The sequence below is a fragment of the Arvicola amphibius genome, chromosome 18 (genome assembly GCF_903992535.2).
Source record: "Arvicola amphibius chromosome 18, mArvAmp1.2, whole genome shotgun sequence".
Taxonomy (NCBI): Eukaryota; Metazoa; Chordata; class Mammalia; order Rodentia; family Cricetidae; genus Arvicola; species Arvicola amphibius.
Window position 1 is genome coordinate 24,527,315 of NC_052064.1, and position 20,543 is coordinate 24,547,857.

The window sequence follows — 20,543 nt, forward strand, 5'->3', positions numbered from 1 at the left end:
GGTACGAGACGCCAGTCTCAGTGAGCCACAGTCCCAAAGCAAGCAGCCTGGCTTGAAGAGACTCACAGAGTCCACACTCAGGGAGAGATGGGGAGGTGAAGGCCTGTGGTAGCCTTCAGCTCAGTTACTTGTAGAGTAAAAATTAGCATGCACTGAAGAATTGCAACACGGTTCTGAGAGCCGCAGGCCTGGAGGTTTTTGCCAACTCGGCAGGCTATCGTTTTTTTCTGGGAACCTCAATTGAAAAAGAGCCTCCATCAGACCGCCCTAGGCAAGCCTGTAGGCATTTTCTCAATTAGTGTCTAACGTGAGAGGACCCAGCCCACTATGAGTGGTGCCAACCCTGGGCAGGCTATCCCAGAAGCAGTCTGAGCAAGCGAAGGGGAGCAACCCAGTAAGCAGCACCCCTCTTTGGCTTCCGCTTCAGTTCCTGCTTCCAGGTTCCTGCCCTGACTTCCCTCAGTGACGGAGCATGGCCTGAGAGGGGTGAGCTGAAATAACCCTTTACTTTCTAAGTTGCTTCTAGTCATGGTTTTTTCTCACAGCAATAGAATCCCTGACCAAGACAGTTATACAAAGCAAGTCTACTGGGCAGGGCAGGGGCTCCAGGTAATCTCTTGACTTCAGGGTAGCTAGGATTTCAAAAGGGCCAAGCATGGAGGACAGACAGGGGACCAGTCGAGCAGATGCTTCAGGGAACATTGCTTTAAGGATATGCTGACTCTGTAAGGCCTCCTAGAGATACTATGAGGGGCTGGGCTTGGGGTAGCCTAGAAGAGGAGAGGAAAGAAAGAAGTGGCATAGGTCACATCTGCTAACCTGACCAAAGAGGACGCTAGTGACTGCCCTGGAACTTTTCCTTCCTGAGAGTCAACTGCTAACAGCGTCCCACTTCTGAGACAGGCACACAGGGTACCACACTACTCAGAGAACCAGATTAGAAAATCTTTGAAAAAACACCTGCCCCTCATGGAAAATACCGACTTCTCCTGGGGGCTTTCCAAGTTGGACCCATATCACCAGGAGGGCTCCTCATCATGATGTGGGAAAGCAAGACAGTGGCTGGGTGCTTTGCTGTGGAGAAAGCAGGAGATCCCTTCCAACGATGACTCACAGAGAAGATGGCAATCTACATACTGATTCAGTGCCACAAAAAGAGGTTTTGTGACCTATGGCAACCACCATGGCCTCCAGATAGCCCAGGGCTGACCAGATGAGGGCCTAGGAAAGCAGCATCCTCAAGGTACAAGGGTCAAACAGGGTTGGGAAACTCTCCTGAACCCGTGAGCAACTTAGGATACAGATGGACAATTTACAGGATGAAGATAAATAAATTATGTATGTTAATTTTAACTTCAAAAAAAAAATAGTTCAATTTCGGGGCTGGAGAGATGGCTCCGAAGTAAAGAGCCCTGACTGCTCTTTCAGAGGACCTGAGTTCAATTCCCAGCAACATGGTGGCTCACAGCCATCTGTAGTAAGATCTGGTGCCCTCTTCTGGCCTGCAGGCACACATGCCAGCAGCAATACACTGCATGCATAATAAATAAGTTAAAAAAAAATAGTTCAATCTCAATAACCCCACTAGCCCTCTGGCTCAGGGTGCCTGGTGACATCTTAGACCACCATCCCTTCGCTTCCATTCCAAGGTTCCTCTCCTCCATCCTCAGCGGTTCTCGGAGGCCCTCCCCTGGACCACGGTAACAGGCTAGCAGTGAACTGTGGATGGGCTTCTATTTCTATCCTGTCCTCCAGCCTGCTGCCAGGGTGACCTTTCTAAACAAAGACACAGAGAGAAAGCGGACCCTGTGTGAGAGAGAAGTCTGCTTTGCTTTCAAGGGCCAGCATAGCGAGGCCGGTTCAAGAAAGGGGCTGAGATCTTTCTTCCACGGTCAGTAGTGGCACCCGTTCCCCTGCCCGTGCCCCCTGCCTGGCCACCCAGCAGGTCATTTTGATACACTCACTCCTGTGCCTCTATCTTGTGACTCTCTTGCTGGACCTAATTCCTCCCCGTTTCCCCAATGTACCCTCCACTCTGGATTGGAAAGCCCCAAACATCAATCTTCTTTGGGTGTCCCAGTCCCAGAATAGTGTTTGCCATCCAGCCACCATTTCCCGGGATATTTCGTGGCTGCATGCATGTCTGAATGGATGACCCATAAGAAACTATTATTTCATTTAGGCCTGGAAAATCCCTGATTAAAAGATATTCTGCTTTTAATAAGCAGCAGGTCTCCAATTGGTAAACGGCGCAGGTAGCAACTACGTCATTTGGTTCACGGTACAGTCAGATGATGCATGTCCAAACCAAGCAGATGTGGCTGAACATGTGGTCAGAGCCTTTCCCAGACGTTCCGGGGCAGGGAGCTGAACCACGTCCAAGTCTCCAGTGCAGTGTTGATGGGGTCCATTCGGCTACTGGCCCTAACGGCGCTCCTCCCTAGTGTCTGGGGTCTGTCCAGCGGCTGCAACAGCGCTTACCAGCTCTGCAGCTGATCGAGGCAAGCATTGGGCGGTCCCCCGATACAGGCGCTCTGCTGTCTTCGCTTCCACTCCACCAGCTCGTCGTTGATCAGGACGTTCTGCGTGAGCTCGATGGCGTTCAGCAGCTCTCGTATTTTGTGAATTATCTCCTAAAGGAAAAGGAAGCCCCAAGGGGGGATGAATTCACTGGTAGTTACTGAACTTGGGAAGATTTTTTTTTTTTCAAAGCAAAGCGCGTCTCTCTTCACTCTCAGCTGGAGCTCTCCCAGAGAAGTGGTGTATGGGTCTACTTTCTCCAGGCTGGTGGGCTGGCTCAGCAGGCAATGACGCTCGCTTGCTGGCCAAGCCCAAGCTTGGTTCCGGGAGCTCACACAGTGGGAGGAGGGCAGGGGTTCCTATAAGTGGTCTCTATCCACCCCCAAAGATGCAATTAAAGAATGAACTTTCTTTTCCCGTTTAAACCGGAGGCAGCCACTACCTTTCTCTTATTGTCCAGCATTAGGAACATCTTGTGAAGTACCAGCTGTTCTTGCTTCTGGTCACTCTTGGCCACGCCGTTGGCTTCACTTTCTGTCAAAGAACAAAGAGGAGGAGGTAGGCATACATGTGCAAAAAAAAAAAAAGATCAATCCAACTAAAGCAAGAGTCACAAGAGTTTATGTAAAATGTGATAAAAATGCTAAGTCTGACTCTCGTTTGAGGTTAATTGATAATTTGACAGAATCTAGAATCACCTGGGATATAGGCTCCCGGCATGCCTGCGCTGGGGACAGATGCCTGAGCTGGGGACAGGCTCCTGGCATGCCTGCACCGGGGACATACACCTGCACTGGGCCAGGCTCCAGCATGCCTGCACCGGGGACAGATGCATGTGTTGGGGACAGGTTCCTGTCATGCCTGTGCTGGGGACAGATGCCTGCACTGGGACAGGCTCCAGCATGCCTGCACCGGGGACAGATGCCTGTGTTGGGGACAGGTTCCTGGCATGCCTGTGCTGGGGACATATGCCTGCGCTGGGACAGGCTCCTGGCATGTCTGCGCTGGGGACAGATGCCTGTGTTGGGGACAGGTTCCTGGCATGCCTGTGCTGGGGACATATGCCTGCTCTGGGACAGGCTCCAGCATGCCTGCACCGGGAACAGATGCCTGTGTTGGGGACAGGCTCCAGCATGCCTGCACCAGGGACAGATGCCTGTGTTGGGGACAGGTTCCTGGCATGCCTGTGCTGGGGACATATGCCTGCTCTGGGACAGGCTCCAGCATGCCTGCACCGGGGACAGATGCCTGTGTTGGGGACAGGCTCCAGCATGCCTGCACCGGGGACAGATGCCTGTGTTGGGGACAGGTTCCTGGCATGCCTGCGCTGGGGACAGATGCCTGTGTTGGGGACAGGTTCCCGTCATGCCTGCGCTGGGGACAGATGCATGTGTTGGGGACAGGTTCCTGGCATGCCTGTGCTGGGAACAGATGCCTGCGCTGGGACAGGCTCCAGCATGCCTGCACCGGGGACAGATGCCTGTGTTGGGGACAGGTTCCTGGCATGCCTGTGCTGGGGACATATGCCTGCGCTGGGACAGGCTCCTGGCATGCCTGCGCCGGGGACAGATGCCTGTGTTGGGGACAGGCTCCCGGCATGCCTGCGAGGGATTACAGTGACTGAAAACCCTACCTGGGCGGTGGGCAGGACTAGTCTCTGGACAGGGACCCTGGACTATACAACGGGAAGAGGGGACCTAAGTGCAGCAGCATTGTCTCTCTCTACTCCCAGCTTGTAGATGCCACATGAGAGCTGCTTCAAGCTGACGGGCCACCCCACTGGAATGAACTGCACCGCGAGCTGAGGGCTAAAAGGGAGCCCTTCTCCCTTAAGCTGCACAGCCATAGGGAAAGACACTAAGACAGTATTTACTGAAAACAAAATGAGAAAAACGTCTCCTAAGTATATAAACAGCTAAGTGCATCCTGCTTAAACTGAGTACCAGTTCTCGGCAACCCACGTAGACTGGAAAATTATAAATTCCCATGAAAAACTGAAAACCTTCTACTTAAGTCATGGTCCAAGCTTTAGTGCAAAACTTTACCTAAGTGTACACAAATCTCGTCAGTGGCCTTGAGAGGTGGACAAACAAGAAAGCAGCAGCTGCGGTCCCTGTGCCCCACATCTTCTCCCCCCCCCCACATTTGTCAGCAGGGAAAAAAATGCAGAAAACATCTGACAAATGTTCACTACTGTACACAGAAAAAAATACAGAAAACATCTGGCAAATGTTCACTGCTGCAGACAGGGGAAAATACAGAAAACATCTGGCAAATGTTCACTGCTGTAGACAGGGAAAAATGCAGAAAACATCTGACAAATGTTCACTACTGTACACAGAAAAAAATACAGAAAACATCTGGCAAATGTTCACTGCTGCAGACAGGGGAAAATACAGAAAACATCTGGCAAATGTTCACTGCTGTAGACAGGGAAAATACAGCCAGTGAACACTGTTTTAATTCTTACCTCTATTCTGCGAGGTTTTGCACTTAAAGTCATATTCGTCCTGTAAATCTTCAAGGGTCTTGATTTCATGCTCTATGTTCTGCAAATAAAGATATGAGTAAGTTTTCTAACACCCTAAAAGATGAGTCGGCCTTGTAGAGCTCTCATCTTTTACACAAAATATTTCCATAATAGAAATGTAACACTTCAGAGGGTGGAACAAGCCTGAGGCTTCCGGCTGAAGATAACATGTATGGAGAGGGGAGCCCTGGTGGACCCCTTACTGACAGAACCATCAGACGAGAAAAGGAACAACCAGAGTGACTTTAGCATGGGGACTTGCTGTCTGGAATGATGTATACTGAAATGCCTGGACAGTTGATTAGTACACATTGTAGCATGGACTCCTGTCCTCTGGTACACTGGCTGGATATATTATAACACAGCATCTGTCCCCTCTGGTACACTGACTGGATATATTATAACACAGCATCTGTCCCCTCTGGTACACTGACTGGATATATTATAACACAGCACCCTGTTCCCTCTGGTACACTGACTGGATATATTATAACACAGCATCTGTCCCCTCTGGTACACTGACTGGATATATTATAACACAGCACCCTATTCCCTCTGGTACACTGGCTGGATATATTATAACACAGCATCTGTCCCCTCTGGTACACTGACTGGATATATTATAACACAGCACCCTATTCCCTCTGGTACACTGACTGGATATATTATAACACAGCATCTGTCCCCTCTGGTACACTGACTGGATATATTATAACACAGCAACTGTCCCTCTGGTACACTGACTGGATATATTATAACACAGCACCCTGTTCCCTCTGGTACACTGGCTGGATATATTATAACACAGCACCCTATTCCCTCTGGTACACTGGCTGGATATATTATAACACAGCATCTGTCCCCTCTGGTACACTGGCTGGATATATTATAACACAGCATCTGTCCCCTCTGGTACACTGGCTGTATATATTATAACACAGTACCCTGTTCCCTCTAGTACACAGACTGGATATATTATAACACAGCATCTGTCCCCTCTAGTACACAGACTGGATATATATATATATATATATATATATATATATATATATATATATATGAGTATATATATTCATCTGAAAACCTCTGAGCTTTAAGCCACCTAATTAAACATTTTTTTCCTTTATAAGAGTTGCCATGGTCACAGTGACTCTTCATAACAACAGAAACCCTGACTAAGACAGAGTTGGTACCAGAGACTGAGATATTGCTGAGAGAGGCCTGACCATGGTTTTGTTTGGAGAAATTTGGACTTTAGCTCTTTGGGTTAGGAAAGCAGTGGAGTGCTTTAAACGCTGCTTAATGGGCCACACTAGCAGGAACAAGGAAGACAATGGTTTGAGAATTATTTGAACTGCGGTGGCTGGCTCGAGAGGTTTCAGAAGAGAAAACTATTAATATGTAGCCTAGGGATCGTTCTTGTGAAATTTTCATTAAGAATGTGGCTGGGGTTTTTAGTTTATTTGCGCTTATTCTGCCTGAGGCTAAAGTGAAGAGGTTTGGATAAATTAATTCTCTTGGCAGGGAAGATCTCAAAACTCTGTTGCGTGGTCATTGGTGGTAACTCTAATGAAGATCTATAATGAAAAGGAGCAAGCTGAGTGAGGAAAATGCAAGATGCAGAACAATTTGAGGAGAAAGGGGGTGCCAGGAAGTAGAATGGAGCTAAATCCCGTGTTTGAAGAGAGGAACTAAGAAGTGGAATAGAGGGAGTGGAGACCTCAGGACAAGATCCCATCCAGCTGTTTCCAATTTGTGAGAAGGAATTTAAAAGTTTACAGCCAGGTGTGGTGGTGCATGCCTTTAATTCCAGCCCTGGTAAGGCAGAGGTTGGCAGATCTCTGAGTCTGAGGCCAGCCTGGTCTACAGAGCAAATTCCAGAATAGCCAGCTTAGGCAGTGAAGGAAACCATCAAAACCAGAAAGTTGGTGAAAATGTCATTGAACAAGGGACCCATGTCCCAGCTCCAGGAAGCAGCAGAACTTGGCAGCTTCCGCCACATGGCTCTGGAGTTAAGGATAGAATGAGGTTATGGAATCTCTTTCTGTGTCTAAGGAAAGCTGCTGAGGCCAGGGGTGTCCCTGAGTGGAGGACTAGCAAGGCCATTACATGAAGCTGTGAAGCTGAAGCCTGGATTGCCTTGGAGATCCCAAGATGTTGGAGATGCCAGAGTTACAGGATACCTGCAGAGGAAGCTGCTAACAGGGAGTGGAACCAGCCCAAGAGAAAGGATGTGGGTATCAGTCAACAAAGCTGAAAGGAGTTGGAGATCTTAAGAGAGCGTTGACATCGGACATGGAGTTGCAGGGTTTGGAGTTTGCCCAGCTGGCTTCTGGTCTTGCTTTGGTCCAGTATTTCCTCACCGTGCCCCCTTCCCTGTGTTTTGGAACAGTAATGTACACCCTGTGCCATTCTATGTTGGAAGTATGTGATCTGCTTTTTGATTTTGATTTTTACAGGGGGATTACAGTTAAGAGATTGTATTAATCCCAGAAAAGACTTGGAACTTTAGACTTTTAATAAGTTTGAGACTGTTACAGACTATGAGGAGTTTTGAAGTTGAACTGAATGCATTTTTGCATTGTGATATGGCTATAATTATTTGGGGCCAGGGAGTGGAATGTGGTGGTTAGAAAGAAAATGATCCCCAAAGGGAGTGGCACTGTTAGGCGGTGTGGCCTTGCTGGGGTAGGTGTGGTCTTGTTGGAGGAAGTGTGTCATTGTGGAGGCGGGCTTTAGGACCTCATATGTGTGACTACAGTGAGCAGGTGTGCCTGTGTGACTGGGGCAGTCTGGTGTGACTAGGGTGAGCAGGTGTGCCTGTGTGACTGGTGCAATCCTGGTGTGACTAGGGTAAGCAGGTGTGCCTGTGTGACTGGGGCAGTCCTGGTGTGACGACAGTGAGCAGGTGTGCCTGTGTGACTGGGGAAGTCCTGGTGTGACTAGGGTGAGCAGGTGTGCCTGCGTGACTGGGGCAGTCCTGGTGTGACTATGGTGAGCAGGTGTGCCTGCGTGACTGGGGCAGTCCTGGTGTGACTAGGGTGAGCAAGTGTGTCTGTGTAGTTAACATAGCCCTCTTACTCTGACACAGCTCAGTTGAACAAACTGTATGTTCATCCTACAAACAAGCCTCGTTTTTCTGAGATCTGGTCATGTGTCTACATACGCTTTCTCCGGATTTCCCTGACTATTCCCATGTTAAGGCCATGTACTTCTCTACTTTAGTGGAGCAGTTCCCTAACAGATGGCAAAATAAAGCCGTGGCAAGAATTTGGGGTTCAGAAAGGTGCTCCTATTACCCAGACCTCTAGCAAAACTGAACCTCTCAGCTAGGGGGCCTTTCCTACGTCATATGGAGAGGGGCGGACAGGAGGGCCCTCAGTCATTTGTTTCCTGTCTTGGGGCTTTATCTTAAGGTTGCAGGAGGACCTCTTATTCTAATCAAGTGTATTGAGATGTATTTGAATGAATCAGGTTTTGTTCCTCTTCCGAGCCCTAGAGTAAATCTGCTCTAGAAGACGCGTCACAGGAAGCTCCGTGTGACTCCAGGGACACCCCGTGAGAAATGTGGCTACAAAGGGCTGGTAAGTGCAACATCCAGCTCACTGGACAGCGAGGGCAAAGTCAACCTTGACCGCATGAGCCACAGAAAAGAAAAAAGCTCAGGGTTTAGAAGCCAAAGCAGAGGCCATAAGACATGGAGCCGACCAGTTTGCTTACTTCTGTTTAGAACTTCAGAATGATTTTTTTTCTTTTCAACTTAGATTAGTTATATATTAGGTCCACACCTGGAGAAACTGACACGTCGTCCCCTTGGAAGCTGTGGAAGAAGGCATGTGTTCACTCAGTACTCACCATGACTTGGTCCTTCACGTTTCTGACCTTGCTGTCCAGTTCCTTCTGTTTATCCAGCATCACAGTGTTCTGAATGTTCCCCTCCTGTGCCTTTAAAGGGAAATGCACTGTTAATAATCGTCCCTTTCTCTGACACATTTACTCGCTTGCCTACACGCCAAAGCCAGTCCCGTGCCTTGTGGCCTGCCTACCTCTAAGACTTATTAGCTATTTCCCATATATGAATCCAAAACAAAACAAAAATCCCTCATTTCTCAAGGCCCTGGAAAATGCTGGCGAACTACTATAAAAACTAAAGAAGGGTAGGCATATTCGTACCAAGGGTTTGTATAAGTTTCCATCAATTCACATAATTTAATGGAGCGTGTAAGCATCACTTCAAGTTTGTTAAATTCTGCACACATAATAGTCCATAACTATTACCTTATGACCTTGTGATTCAAAGTGTCTCTCTAGGCCAGCAACACCTTCGTCTGACAGCTTTCCGGAAATGCAAACACAGGCCCTAATCCAGAGGCTAAGTCAGAACCACATCACCTCCATCCTAGTGATTCAGGGGTACACCAAAATTCAAAGGTACCGCCCACTCGAGACCAGCAAGGCCGATGCTCCACTACAAAATCTACAGTCAATACAGATCTGGGCTCTTGAGGGAGCCATGCATCCTGACAGAGGGTTCAGACATCAGCACCTGTGTTCACCACCTTGGGGCATACCTGAGCTGGGGCAATGCCAGGCAATACTCCGGACCTAGCTGTGAGTGGCAACACAGCACCTGTATCTCCGAGATCCTAGCAAAAGCTGTGCCCGTCAGCTGTGCCTGCATGGCCTTCACAGCCCAGACTTGACTAGATCTGATCTCGCACCAGGAGGCAAACGTATTTCCCCTCGTGCTTCTGGGTCTTCATTATTACCTTTCAAAATACCTTATATTTTATCTCTTTAAACTAATAGAAAAAAAGCATTAAAATTGCACAAAGTAATGATCACGTGACATTTCAACAGCTTATCAACCATTGGGTAATGCTTTGGTCAGAGCAAGCATAACGCAACACTTCTCCACGGCAGACGGTTTGGCATCACCGTACAGTTGAGCACCATGGCTTTTCTGGGCCACATAGTGACCATTAGAACAATTCCTCTACAGTGAAGTAGCATCCTAGAGCCACCCCTTTGAAACCAAAGGTCTATAAAACATCTGAAATCTATTCTTTCATTCTGGGGCAGTCTTCCGTACCCAGAGAAGCCTTGAACTGCAACTGAGTGTGACCTTGAACTTCAGGCACCTGCCCCCCACAAGTCCTGAGATTACAGACGTACACTAACTACCATGCTACCCCGGAAGTTGATTCTTACATTAAACATGATCATACAACTATCTTCACCATATTTAGTGGGAGGCGTACAACTTCCCAGCACTTTGAGGTACCATCTTCATAACATACATTTCTAGCTGAGTTTATTTCTCAGTTCTCCTGTTCTTGCTCATTTTTCCACTCAGGGAGAGGTCCCTGGAGGATCCTGACTTCCTGGTCCCCTCCCAAACTATCAAAGCTAGTTGGGTGACCAGGGTGCAGACAGGAAATGTTAAGAATGGGACACACTCCCTTACAGCTGCCTTATTGATGAACGATGCTTAGTGAAGTTCAAGAATCCCCGTTTCAATCCATTCATGTGACTCTGGTATTTCCCTCTTGCCTCGGCTCCTCTGCCCTCCTCCCATCTCCTGCTAGGAAATGGCTTCTTTGGGACCACACTGGAACTCATTTAATGCCACGATCATTAAGACTACTCTAAAGCTTTAACTACCCAGGAACACTGCAGCCGCAGAGGCATCAAAGGCAGTAGATGAAACATCTATAGTCTCCTAGAAAAATATGTATGCCGGGGCAGTGAGGCAGGCCCAGGAGACGGCTGAGTGAGCAAAGCCCTTGCCATGAATGCAGAGGGCCATGAGTTCAAATACCCAGCATGTGTAAAGCCCAGGCACGTCATTGTATTCCTGCAACCCCAGGGTGGAGACAGGCAGGTCCTGAGAAGTCAAGGCCAGCCAGCCAGCCAAGGCCAAGGAGAGCTCCAGGCTCGGTTAGAGAAGCAGTCTGAAAAATTACGGTGGAGAGTGATGGAGAAAACAGGAGACTTCTCATGTCTCCTCCTCGGGCCTCGGTGTGTCATGCACAGGTGCACACACACAGAAGGAAACTAACAGGGGATACCACTTTCTGGGGCAACTCAGAATTCCGCACGTCTGGCTGGTTTAACCTGCTGGAGCTGCACACACGCATAAGGACGTTTCATCCGCAGCCCGCGGATCCCGCTGTCCCCAAACTGCATCATTTTCATGCACACACCAGGCTTGTCCCCCAACTTATTCATGCTTAATGATGACAAGAAAATGTTGGCGTCAACTGTGGGGGGATGGTGGCAAGGAAATGTCAGACTAGAGCATGGGTGTCTGCTGTGCCTCTCACTCTCCCCAAGCCGCACCCCACCCGACCCCACAACTAAGACTTTCCTTCACATCCAAAGGGGCCTTGGCAAAGGGTGCAACCCTCGGGGGTCATCTGGGTGGCTCAAAATGAACCTCTCCCAAGTCATATTTATTTTTAACCAGCAGTTCAAAAGCTTGCAAGCCTTCAAGTCCCAATGAGGTAGCCGGAGGGCGGGACTGGTATGGCAGAACGGAGATTGCCCCTGCTGCCTGCAATGCCCACACTAGGCTCAAGGCCAAATGTGAAGGGTGGTGTGCCAGTGTGCAAAGGTGGACAGTCTGTCCTTCTGTCAAGCTGGTGTATCTGGCACACGAGGAGAGCCACCGCATGCTGCCGCTAGCATGGAAATCCCACGTAAAGAAAAACTCCCTCTGCAGGCTTCTCACACACACGCCAGCTGGGAGTCAGCCGTGCTCCGCTAGGAGGCAAGGCAGCCAGACTTCACTGTAATTCTGATATACGTTAATTAGGACAGGCACCAAATGAGCCATGCAGCTTCAGGTTAGGAAAAACAATATTACATGCGTAGCACATCAAAGCGTCTTCACCGTCGTAGGCGGACAGTATCTAAACACCGGAGGGAAGAACAGGTTCTCCAGGAGTGTGGCAAAAGGTCACGAAAGGCCGGGCGGTGGTGGCGCACGCCTTTAATCCCAGCACTCGGGAGGCAGAGGCAGGCGGATCTCTGTGAGTTCGAGGCCAGCCTGGTCTACAAGAGCTAGTTCCAGGACAGGCTCTAAAAACTACAGGGAAACCCTGTCTCAAAAAAAAAAAAAAAAAAAAAAAAAAAAAAAAAAAAAGTCACGAAAACAGGGAGAAAGGCCTTCGCCAGCTTTGACGTTTGCCCCCTTTTCCCACTGTAGCGGGGTTCACTTCGTTATCTACTGACGGAATGCACAAGGCACAGATTTTACTGTGCCCTCTGCATGCTCCTCCCAGGGTTGGCTGGTTTGGCACAACACTGGCTTCACAGCTACCTGCCTACCTGGTCCTCAAGTCCCACGACACTTCTCAAGAAAGGAATGAAAAATGCCGCTGTGACAGCCGAAGCCTCACTGAACCCAGTTGCTGGGCAGGCCTACAGGATGACTATCAGAACCATAACCCCAAAGCCGGTAATACTACAACTCTGATTCAGCCACTGCTTGATGTCTGAACATTCAGTGAGCGTCTTCATCTCGTTCAAAGTGAAGCGTTCATCTTCCTAATGATTTTTCTCTTATTCTCCCAAACCCGCTGTGTCCTAGAAACGTCCTGGTCCCGCCTTGCTCTGACTTCTCCCTCGGCAGGCAGCATTCTCCGAGAGACTCAGGCCACAACTGCAGAGCGGTTCTTCACAATCCCCCACACAACCTGAATAGCGGGGCTTTTCCTGTCTCCACGAACTCTTGAGTACATCTGCCACAACCCAATGCTTCTGCCTGCCTCCATTCCTGACCTGCCCTCACACACAGGCCCCACCCAGCTGTGTCATCAAGCAGCGTGGCACCTCCACCTCTACCCGCAAGCACCTCACTTACATGCCCATGTTCTCACTAGGAATCAACTCCACAAGACAAGGGCGCTTCTTAAAGCGCCGTTCTAGAAAATTCCTGGATCTGACCATTCCTGCTTCCTGAAGTTAAAAAGTCAGAGGTGTACTTATCAGTGACTTAAGAGAGGCCCTGGTAATATCTGTGAAATACACAAAGTATTTCCATTCTAACCATTAGTACCGCATAGAATAAAGTACCTGATTAAATCTCTGGGCATTTTCCAAAATCTTCCTCTCTTCCTTCAGGCAGTTATGGATGATCATGGACATCTGTACGGGATCTTCCTGGAAGTTATCCTAGACACAGGTGATAAGGATAAAAATAAGCTTCGGAATAACCGCAGGGTGGTAATGGAATGGAATACGAGGGTCACAGAAATTTTGGCAACCGTGAAAGGTTTCCGAACGTACAGACTACAAGTACATTAAAAGTCAGATAGATAGGGACTCTGAAGTGGATTCTGGCATTGCTTCCGCGTGGCACCGGTCTACTTTACGATGCCTTGCTTCTGAGCACACGAGCATGGGCGCTGTGCACAGCTTCCATGCTTCTGAGCACACAAGCATGGGCGCTGTGCACAGCATCTGCCTCCACACCGCACAACGCCAAGGGTCCAAAACAGCCTGACTGCAGACAACTGCATGGGATGGACAGTAGGGTTGGAGTCTACAAACAAAGTTTCTGCTCTTTGGGGGACACAGGGGCTTTACTTATGGAGAACAGAGCCTTTGATATTTTCCTACTGTCATTCCAAACCTGAAGAAAATGAATTTTATTCAGGTCTTTGAATTTTATCATATTAGACACAGACTTCATGAATGTGTAGGTAAATTGGATTCCATCTTTAATAAATGGTAGAATTACAAGGATGTCAAAGAATCGTTTTAAAATAAATTTCTTTTTATTTATTATCAATAAATGCCTGAGCAGTATTACTATTTTATATACTGAGACGCATGGCGTTGTGGAAATATTTCTTGGGTAAAAAGTGGTCATAAGTAGGAAGTCTGTAAAATCTTGGTTTAGGGGCTGGAGAGATGGTTCAGAGGTTAAGAGCATTGCCTGCTCTTCCAAAGGTCCTGAGTTCAATTCCCAGCAACCACATGGTGGCTCACAACCATCTGTAATGGGGTCTGGCGCCCTCTTCTGGCCAGCAGGCATACACACAGACAGAATATTGTATACATAATAAATAAATAAATAAATATTTTTTTTAAAAAAATCTTGGTTTAATACACATCTTTCTATTCCTTAAGAAGCTTATCGTATGCCTACTAAATCTGACTTAAAGGATTTTTTTTTTGCTGTTGTTATTTTGTTTTGGTTTTTGTTTGTTTTTGTTTTTTCGAGACAGGGTTTCTCTGTGGCTTTGGAGCCTGTCCTGGAACTAGCTCTGTAGACCAGGCTGGCCTCGAACTCACAGAGATCTGGAGATCTGCCTGTCTCTGCCTCCCGAGTGCTGGGATTAAAGGTGTGCACCACCACAACCTGGCGGTTTTTGGTTTTTTTGAGGCAGAGTCTTTATGTAGTCGTAACTGTCCTGGAATTCACAGAGTCTGCCTGTTTTGCCTCCTTGAGTGCTGGGATTAAAGGTTATGTGCCACTGTTGGCCACCATGTCCAGTAAGATATTTTTATAAAAACAAAAATACTCCTTTTATAAATTAGGACAAAAATTACTTTATCTTACCAAATTTGAACAATTTGATTTTAAAAGAAAATACTGTCTTAGGTGGATCCTGAGGGTTTGGGGCAGTATTAAGTGTAAAATTCAGTTTCAGGCAGGCTAAGCAGGCACTCTAACCTCTGAGCCATACCCACACCTCTTCCTAAATGCTCTAGTATCCATCGCCTGTAATCCTGAAGCCAACTGCCTTCTGTTAGAATATGGAGACAATACAAACAATGTGGGAACTATTCATGATCGTCTTCAACTAATTCCTCAACGCAGCAACTGAAGTAAACTGTACTTGTAAACTAGAATAAAAGTATTCATCATCTCAATTGTTCTGTTTTCACTGTCAAAGTTATTGTGCAAAGTACTGGCAACCACAAATGCACCACCAAGCAGCCCGAACAGGAACAAAATTTTATCAACTTAATATGATTTTCTGTCTCACTGATATCACAGACGTCTTCAGAGAGAAAACAGAGTAGAAGGCTTCCAACTACCTAGGGTGAAATGTTGGTTGTGTCCCACGAAACCTTTCGTTTCTGTGAAAACGAGAAAGTGTTACTCTATAACGTTACAGAATAAACGTGGCGGCCAGGCCTTAGGCGCGCTGGGAGGACATCCAAAGAGCCAGTGGTAGACAAGTCTGCCAGAAGCAAGGAAAAGTGGCTCTGGTCCAAGTCACTCACGCACTAAGCCCCGAGTGGGCCAGACTTTCCTGGAATATCTCCACCTGGACCCACGAGGGCTTAAGATCCAGCTGATTGCTAAAATTTCTCAGAACTTAATGAGTTACTGTCGCTCACTGTTCTGAAAAAATGAAGCCCCTATCCTTTGGTCTCGATATCAACAATTTTTAGTAAAACAAAGTTTTACACCATGATGCTTAAACCTGAAAACTTTTGTGCATTTATAAAATGAATTGAATGCTGGGAGATGGGTGGCACATGCCTTTAATCCCAGCACTCGGGAGACAGAGGCAGGCGGATCTCTGTGAGTTCAAGGCCAGCCTGGTCTACAAGAGCTAATTCTAGGACAGGCTCCAAAGCTACAGAGAAACCATGTCTCGGGGGGAAAAATGAATAGAAATTGTATTGATTTATGATTTTATAAGCGTTAGCCACATTAAGAGAGTCCCTTTGTTCCTGTAACTTCTCTAAATGCCAGCGAGTGTGTGCTGAGCAGCATCTGCTGAGAGGAAGTACGGGAGAGGCTTGAAGTAAGCACAGAGACGTGTCCAGAAATGCACTATGCTGGTTCGTACCTGAAGATTGCGCTTGCTTTTCCTTATGTTGTGCTGCAAAAGAAAGTTATTCTCCAGGGAAAAGCGGCTGTACTGATCATCCAGCTGGGAAAGGAGGTCGTGGAAGCGGATGGTGGCAAAGGAATCGTCATTGGCAGCGTGCTCCCTAGGAGACGGGAATTTACAGCTCATTCCAGACACTACTTAACAACACATGAAAGAAATGCTGCTTCCCTTCCAGACACTGTCCAAAGACAACGCGTTTCTTAGGCTTATTTTTCTTCTTCTTTCTTTTATTAGCAATTTGCATAGTGTTATTACCATATTGTTAGCGTATTATTGCATAGCCTTATTAGTATTATTAGCAATCTGCATAGTATTTCTATCACGCACAACTGACGAAAAATTACAGAAAGCATCAGAGATTGTACAGAAAAACCTATTCGTGGTATTTATTCCCAGACAGAAAAAAAAAAAAAACCAACAGGGGTCTGGACTTTCTACATCAAATACTTTCAGAATGTTTAGAATTTTTGCCATTAGCAAATAATGTGTTTAAGACTGGGAAGTACTTAAGGACTCATGAATTTGGTTTTACAGCTACTGGGGAGATTCATTTTCTGTAAGCACAGCTCCAGAGCGATATCACCAACAGATATCTTTCAAACAAACTCCATTCCCTAGCCAGGGGGTTTTGCTCACCAGTCTTGCTTTTCTAGCCACTGGGCGAGGTACTGTCTGATTTCCATGGGAAAGCTGTCATCGTATAGCTGGTGAACCTGCTCCAGGAACTTGGAGTCCAGCTGCTGAAGTTCGTACCACTGAGACATTGTCTGCAGGAAGAACGCACGTGTGAACAGATAGCTCGGGCTTCAGGCAGAGCCGCTAAAGCAGCGGCTCTCATCCTTCCTAACGCGGAGACCCTTTAAGACAGCCGTTCCCGTGGCGGTGATCCCCAACCATATAATTGTTTTCATTGGTACTTCCTAACTGTCGTTTTGCTACACGATGAATCATAATGCAAATAGGCTTTGGAGATAGAGGTTTCTTGAGAGGGTCACGGCACACAGGTCGATAACCACTACTACTCGACCCTGTCGGTCTCTGAAAAGCGTGACCTGAATGGTATCTATATTTAATATTCATTTTTATTGAATTTTGGAATCATTTTATTTTCTTCTGCAGAAAACATATCCCCAGGTCTTTACTCAAAGGTCGGCGCAGCCTACACTAGCCATCTTGCTTCAGGGATAGCCACCCCTCCCAGGAAAACACTACCCCTTCACTTGATAGATTTTTCTGCAAAGCACTCATTTCTAACCCAGACCCATCCCGTATTTTCCTTTGTACTTCATTACCTTTTCTGTTAAAGAAAAGGAGAGGAGCCGGGCGGTGGTGGCGCACGCCTTTAATCCCAGCACTCGGGAGGCAGAGGCAGGTGGATCTCTGTGAGTTCGAGGCCAGCCTGGTCTACAAGAGCTAGTTCCAGGACAGGCTCTAAAAAAGCTGCAGAGAAACCCTGTCTCGAAAAACCAGAAAAAGAAAAAAGAAAAAAAAAAAAAAGAAAAGGAGAGGGAACAAGGTCTGGTAAGCTGGGGATCCAATAAATATTTACAAAGGAATTTCTACTTTTTCTCAAAGAAGCAGAAAACATTCTTAGAATGAAGGTATCGCTTCCTAAAACTTTTCTACTAAGTACAGCCCATTTTAAAGCTTGTATTTTATTTCAAGATTGTTATGTTTCTTTATTGCAAGTGTTGTACCACATTATGAGTGGAAGTCGGAGGTCAGCCTGCAGGAGCTGGCTTTTTCCTTCCACCGTGTAGGTCCTCCAGCTTGGTGGCAAGTGCTTTAACCACTGAACCATCTCTCTGACTTAAGTTGATACTTTATATTTATGATTGATACAGTAAAATGTTCTTATTCAACAAATTTGAAAAGAAATACATTTCTCTCATTTCCACAGCAAACAATAGATGTGGCACAAAAAAATCTTAAATCTCAATAACGAGTTTTTTTTGCCTATGTGCTGGCAGGCCCATGTAGAGAGGTCAACGATTTCAGGATAACAGCCTCAATCCTTTCTCCGGTTTAGTTTCTGAGACAAGAACTCTGCCCGTTTTGGTTAGAATAGCTCTCTGGCAAGCCGTGTGCTCCCCAGCACCGAAGTCACATCTGGGCATCCTCACACCTGCCTTTGTCTGTATGTGTGTGCACGGGGGTGCTGGTGATCCAAACTCGGAGCCTCACACACGCACAGCCGAACCATGTGCTGTGAGTCATCTCCCCAGACAGAAACAACAGCCATGCCTGGCTTACTACACCTGAGATCACGGCACTCAGAAAAGCCGAGCCAAGAAGGCCGTGAGTTCAAGGTCAGCCTGAGCTGCTGCGTGCTGAATGCAAGCCTAGCCTGCAAGGTTACACAGTGAGTCACCACGTCAGAACAAAACAGCATTGCTAAACGTCATTTGAAGGGATAAAGTAGAGAAATAGGAAGCATTACGGCAATCCCTAATTTTAGGAACTCTTAAGAACACATTTTGTATGGCCATCACTTAACAGGACATACACCGGTGCACACGGGCATCACTACATGCAAATCTAGTCCTGCTAGACCTCTGGGGAAGGTCTGTATCCGGTGGGGTCTGGAGGTGTGTGTGTATACAGACATGCTTCTGCGCACTTGTGGGCAGGAATGAAGTCATGTCTGCTGCACGAAAATGGACTACAAAGCTAACTGCCATTTCAAATACCAATAAAAAGGACTCCAGCCCACCATGTGGCACGTCTGTGTAGCAAACTGATATTTTACATCTGGTTTACCTCTGTTGACGTCCAAATCAGTCCTACCCAGCCCCATTAGGAACGTGCCTGAAGCAAATATGAGGGGCTGTCAGGCCATGGCGCCTGTGTAAACTCTTATTAGCCGAGTGCTCAGACAACCTACTTACCCCTCCATGCAGGAGCTTCTTGGGACTGTGTGGGCTAAACACACATAGCCCTGGATACAAACCTGTCCATCAAGAGACCCATCCTGACAAACCCTGAACCAAGTTCCTATTCTCATGAAACCCGAGACTGGCAAGACTCTCAATCGCCTGGCTCTAACAGAGTTTGGGGGTGACTCCTTCCTCTCCAGTCTTAGGACCAGCGGTCTCTGCACCTCCAACAAACATCCTACCCTCCCAATCTAGCCTGTGCTGCACAGACTGGACCACGCTGCTGCCAACAAAGGTCTGTATAAACGACCCTTTCTCCTAAAGCTATCTGTCGCGCTACAGTATCAGCTCCAATCTTCCCTGTGAAGTGCGTGACTGTCTCTGTCTCCCACGGTACTGTAAGCATCAGCGCCTCGGAGGGGGTACATGTTGCTATTAGCATCCTCTGGACCCCGAACAGTGCCCGGTATGTGGCCTAAATCCTAAGTGTTACTGAGCACGGAAGTGTGTCCTACTGAAACCTGGGTAAGCTCTGGGCAGCAAAAGGCAAACCCCATGGCGATCCTACAAGTTTGAGTCTGGCATCCTCACTGAGCGATCGGGGCTCAAGTCATTTCACCCAGATAAAAACAGCTTTCACCCACCTGTACACTTACTACTTCGTGGCAGCCCGGGAGTTATTATTAAATAATAATTACACTATTAGTGGTTCTGCGGTAACTAAATATCACTTTTACGTTCCAGAAAACTGCTTACGGGCTGCTACGTACTGAGATTCCAAATGCATTCACTTCCACGAACACTTACTGGACTGTGAAGAATACTTACTGAACTGTCTCCGGGTGCAGGCTGGGGATTCAATCACAGGCAACCGCCAAACTCAGCAAATTAGGTGCCTGTTGCGCGCAGTGCACGGGGTGGCAGCGGCTCCGGAGACAGGACAGAGCTGCTACAACTGCGGAAAGAAGAAAACGGAAAGTGCTCAGGCGGTGAGGCGAGCAAGGGTTAAGTGGGAAAGTGCAGAGTCTTCCGGGAGACACTTCTCTTGCACAAGTCTTATTTCTATTACCCAACCGTGTGGACGGCCAGGGTAAGGGCGCCAAGCAGAGCCGTGAGCTAGGCAGAGGGTCCCCCGTGATGCGCGATGCCAGGTCACCTGCAGGCATTGGACCCCGTACCTGGAGGGGCGCCCCACTCCGCCCTCACCCGCACCCGCACCCGGCGCTCACTTACTGCACGCGGGTGCCCGAGTCGGGGCAGATCTCCCTGCGTCGCTCAGCTGCGTCCCAGGAGGGTCTGCGGGGCGCGGTTCCCGCGGTCGCCCGGAGCCTCGACAGACTCAGCGCTTGGGGGAAAACGAAAGCACCGGGCTGGGGAAAAGGCCGAGGGCGCCCCGCCTCCTCCCGCACCAGCCAATCAGCGGCGGGATTTAGCCGGCTGTTCCGCGAGCGCGCCACCTCCCCGCCGCGCTCGGCGTGGCTGCTGCTCCGTCTTCCTGTCCCCGGGTAAGAAAGCTGGGGCTCCGCTACGCGGTGCAAACCGCAGACTGGAGGTTCTGTTTACAAGTTTGGAGAACAACGACAGGGAAGCTGTGTGCTTGCGGAGAGTTAGTCTCGGAGACCCTGCATCAAGTAACCGCATCGCTGAGAAGGCAGAGTTGGGGACTGGCGATCACCTACCTGCCGTGTTTCTAAAGCCAGAGGACGTCCGCTTTATTTACCCGTTTAAAAACCTTCAACACAGGGACTTAACTTT

General features: G+C 48.0%; 1 protein-coding gene across 2 annotated transcripts in view; it reads right to left on the reverse strand.

Annotated features, from left to right (window-relative positions):
• Positions 1–20,174, reverse strand: part of Stat1 (signal transducer and activator of transcription 1) — a 39,852-nt gene extending 19,678 nt beyond the window's left edge. The window contains exons 1-9 of one of the 2 annotated variants that reach the window (XM_038315394.2): positions 20,022–20,174; positions 19,617–19,743; positions 16,549–16,679; positions 15,868–16,012; positions 13,130–13,228; positions 8,906–8,995; positions 4,991–5,069; positions 2,963–3,054; positions 2,482–2,633 (exon numbers count right to left, since the gene is read on the reverse strand). In XM_038315394.2, the coding sequence (XP_038171322.1) occupies positions 2,482–2,633; positions 2,963–3,054; positions 4,991–5,069; positions 8,906–8,995; positions 13,130–13,228; positions 15,868–16,012; positions 16,549–16,676 (785 nt within the window). In that variant the 5' untranslated portion in view covers positions 16,677–16,679; positions 19,617–19,743; positions 20,022–20,174. Of the gene's footprint in view, positions 1–2,481; positions 2,634–2,962; positions 3,055–4,990; positions 5,070–8,905; positions 8,996–13,129; positions 13,229–15,867; positions 16,013–16,548; positions 16,680–19,616; positions 19,744–20,017 lie in introns of both variants that reach the window. The other variant, XM_038315395.2, reaches the window with a different exon arrangement.
• Positions 20,175–20,543: the final 369 nt, after the last annotated feature.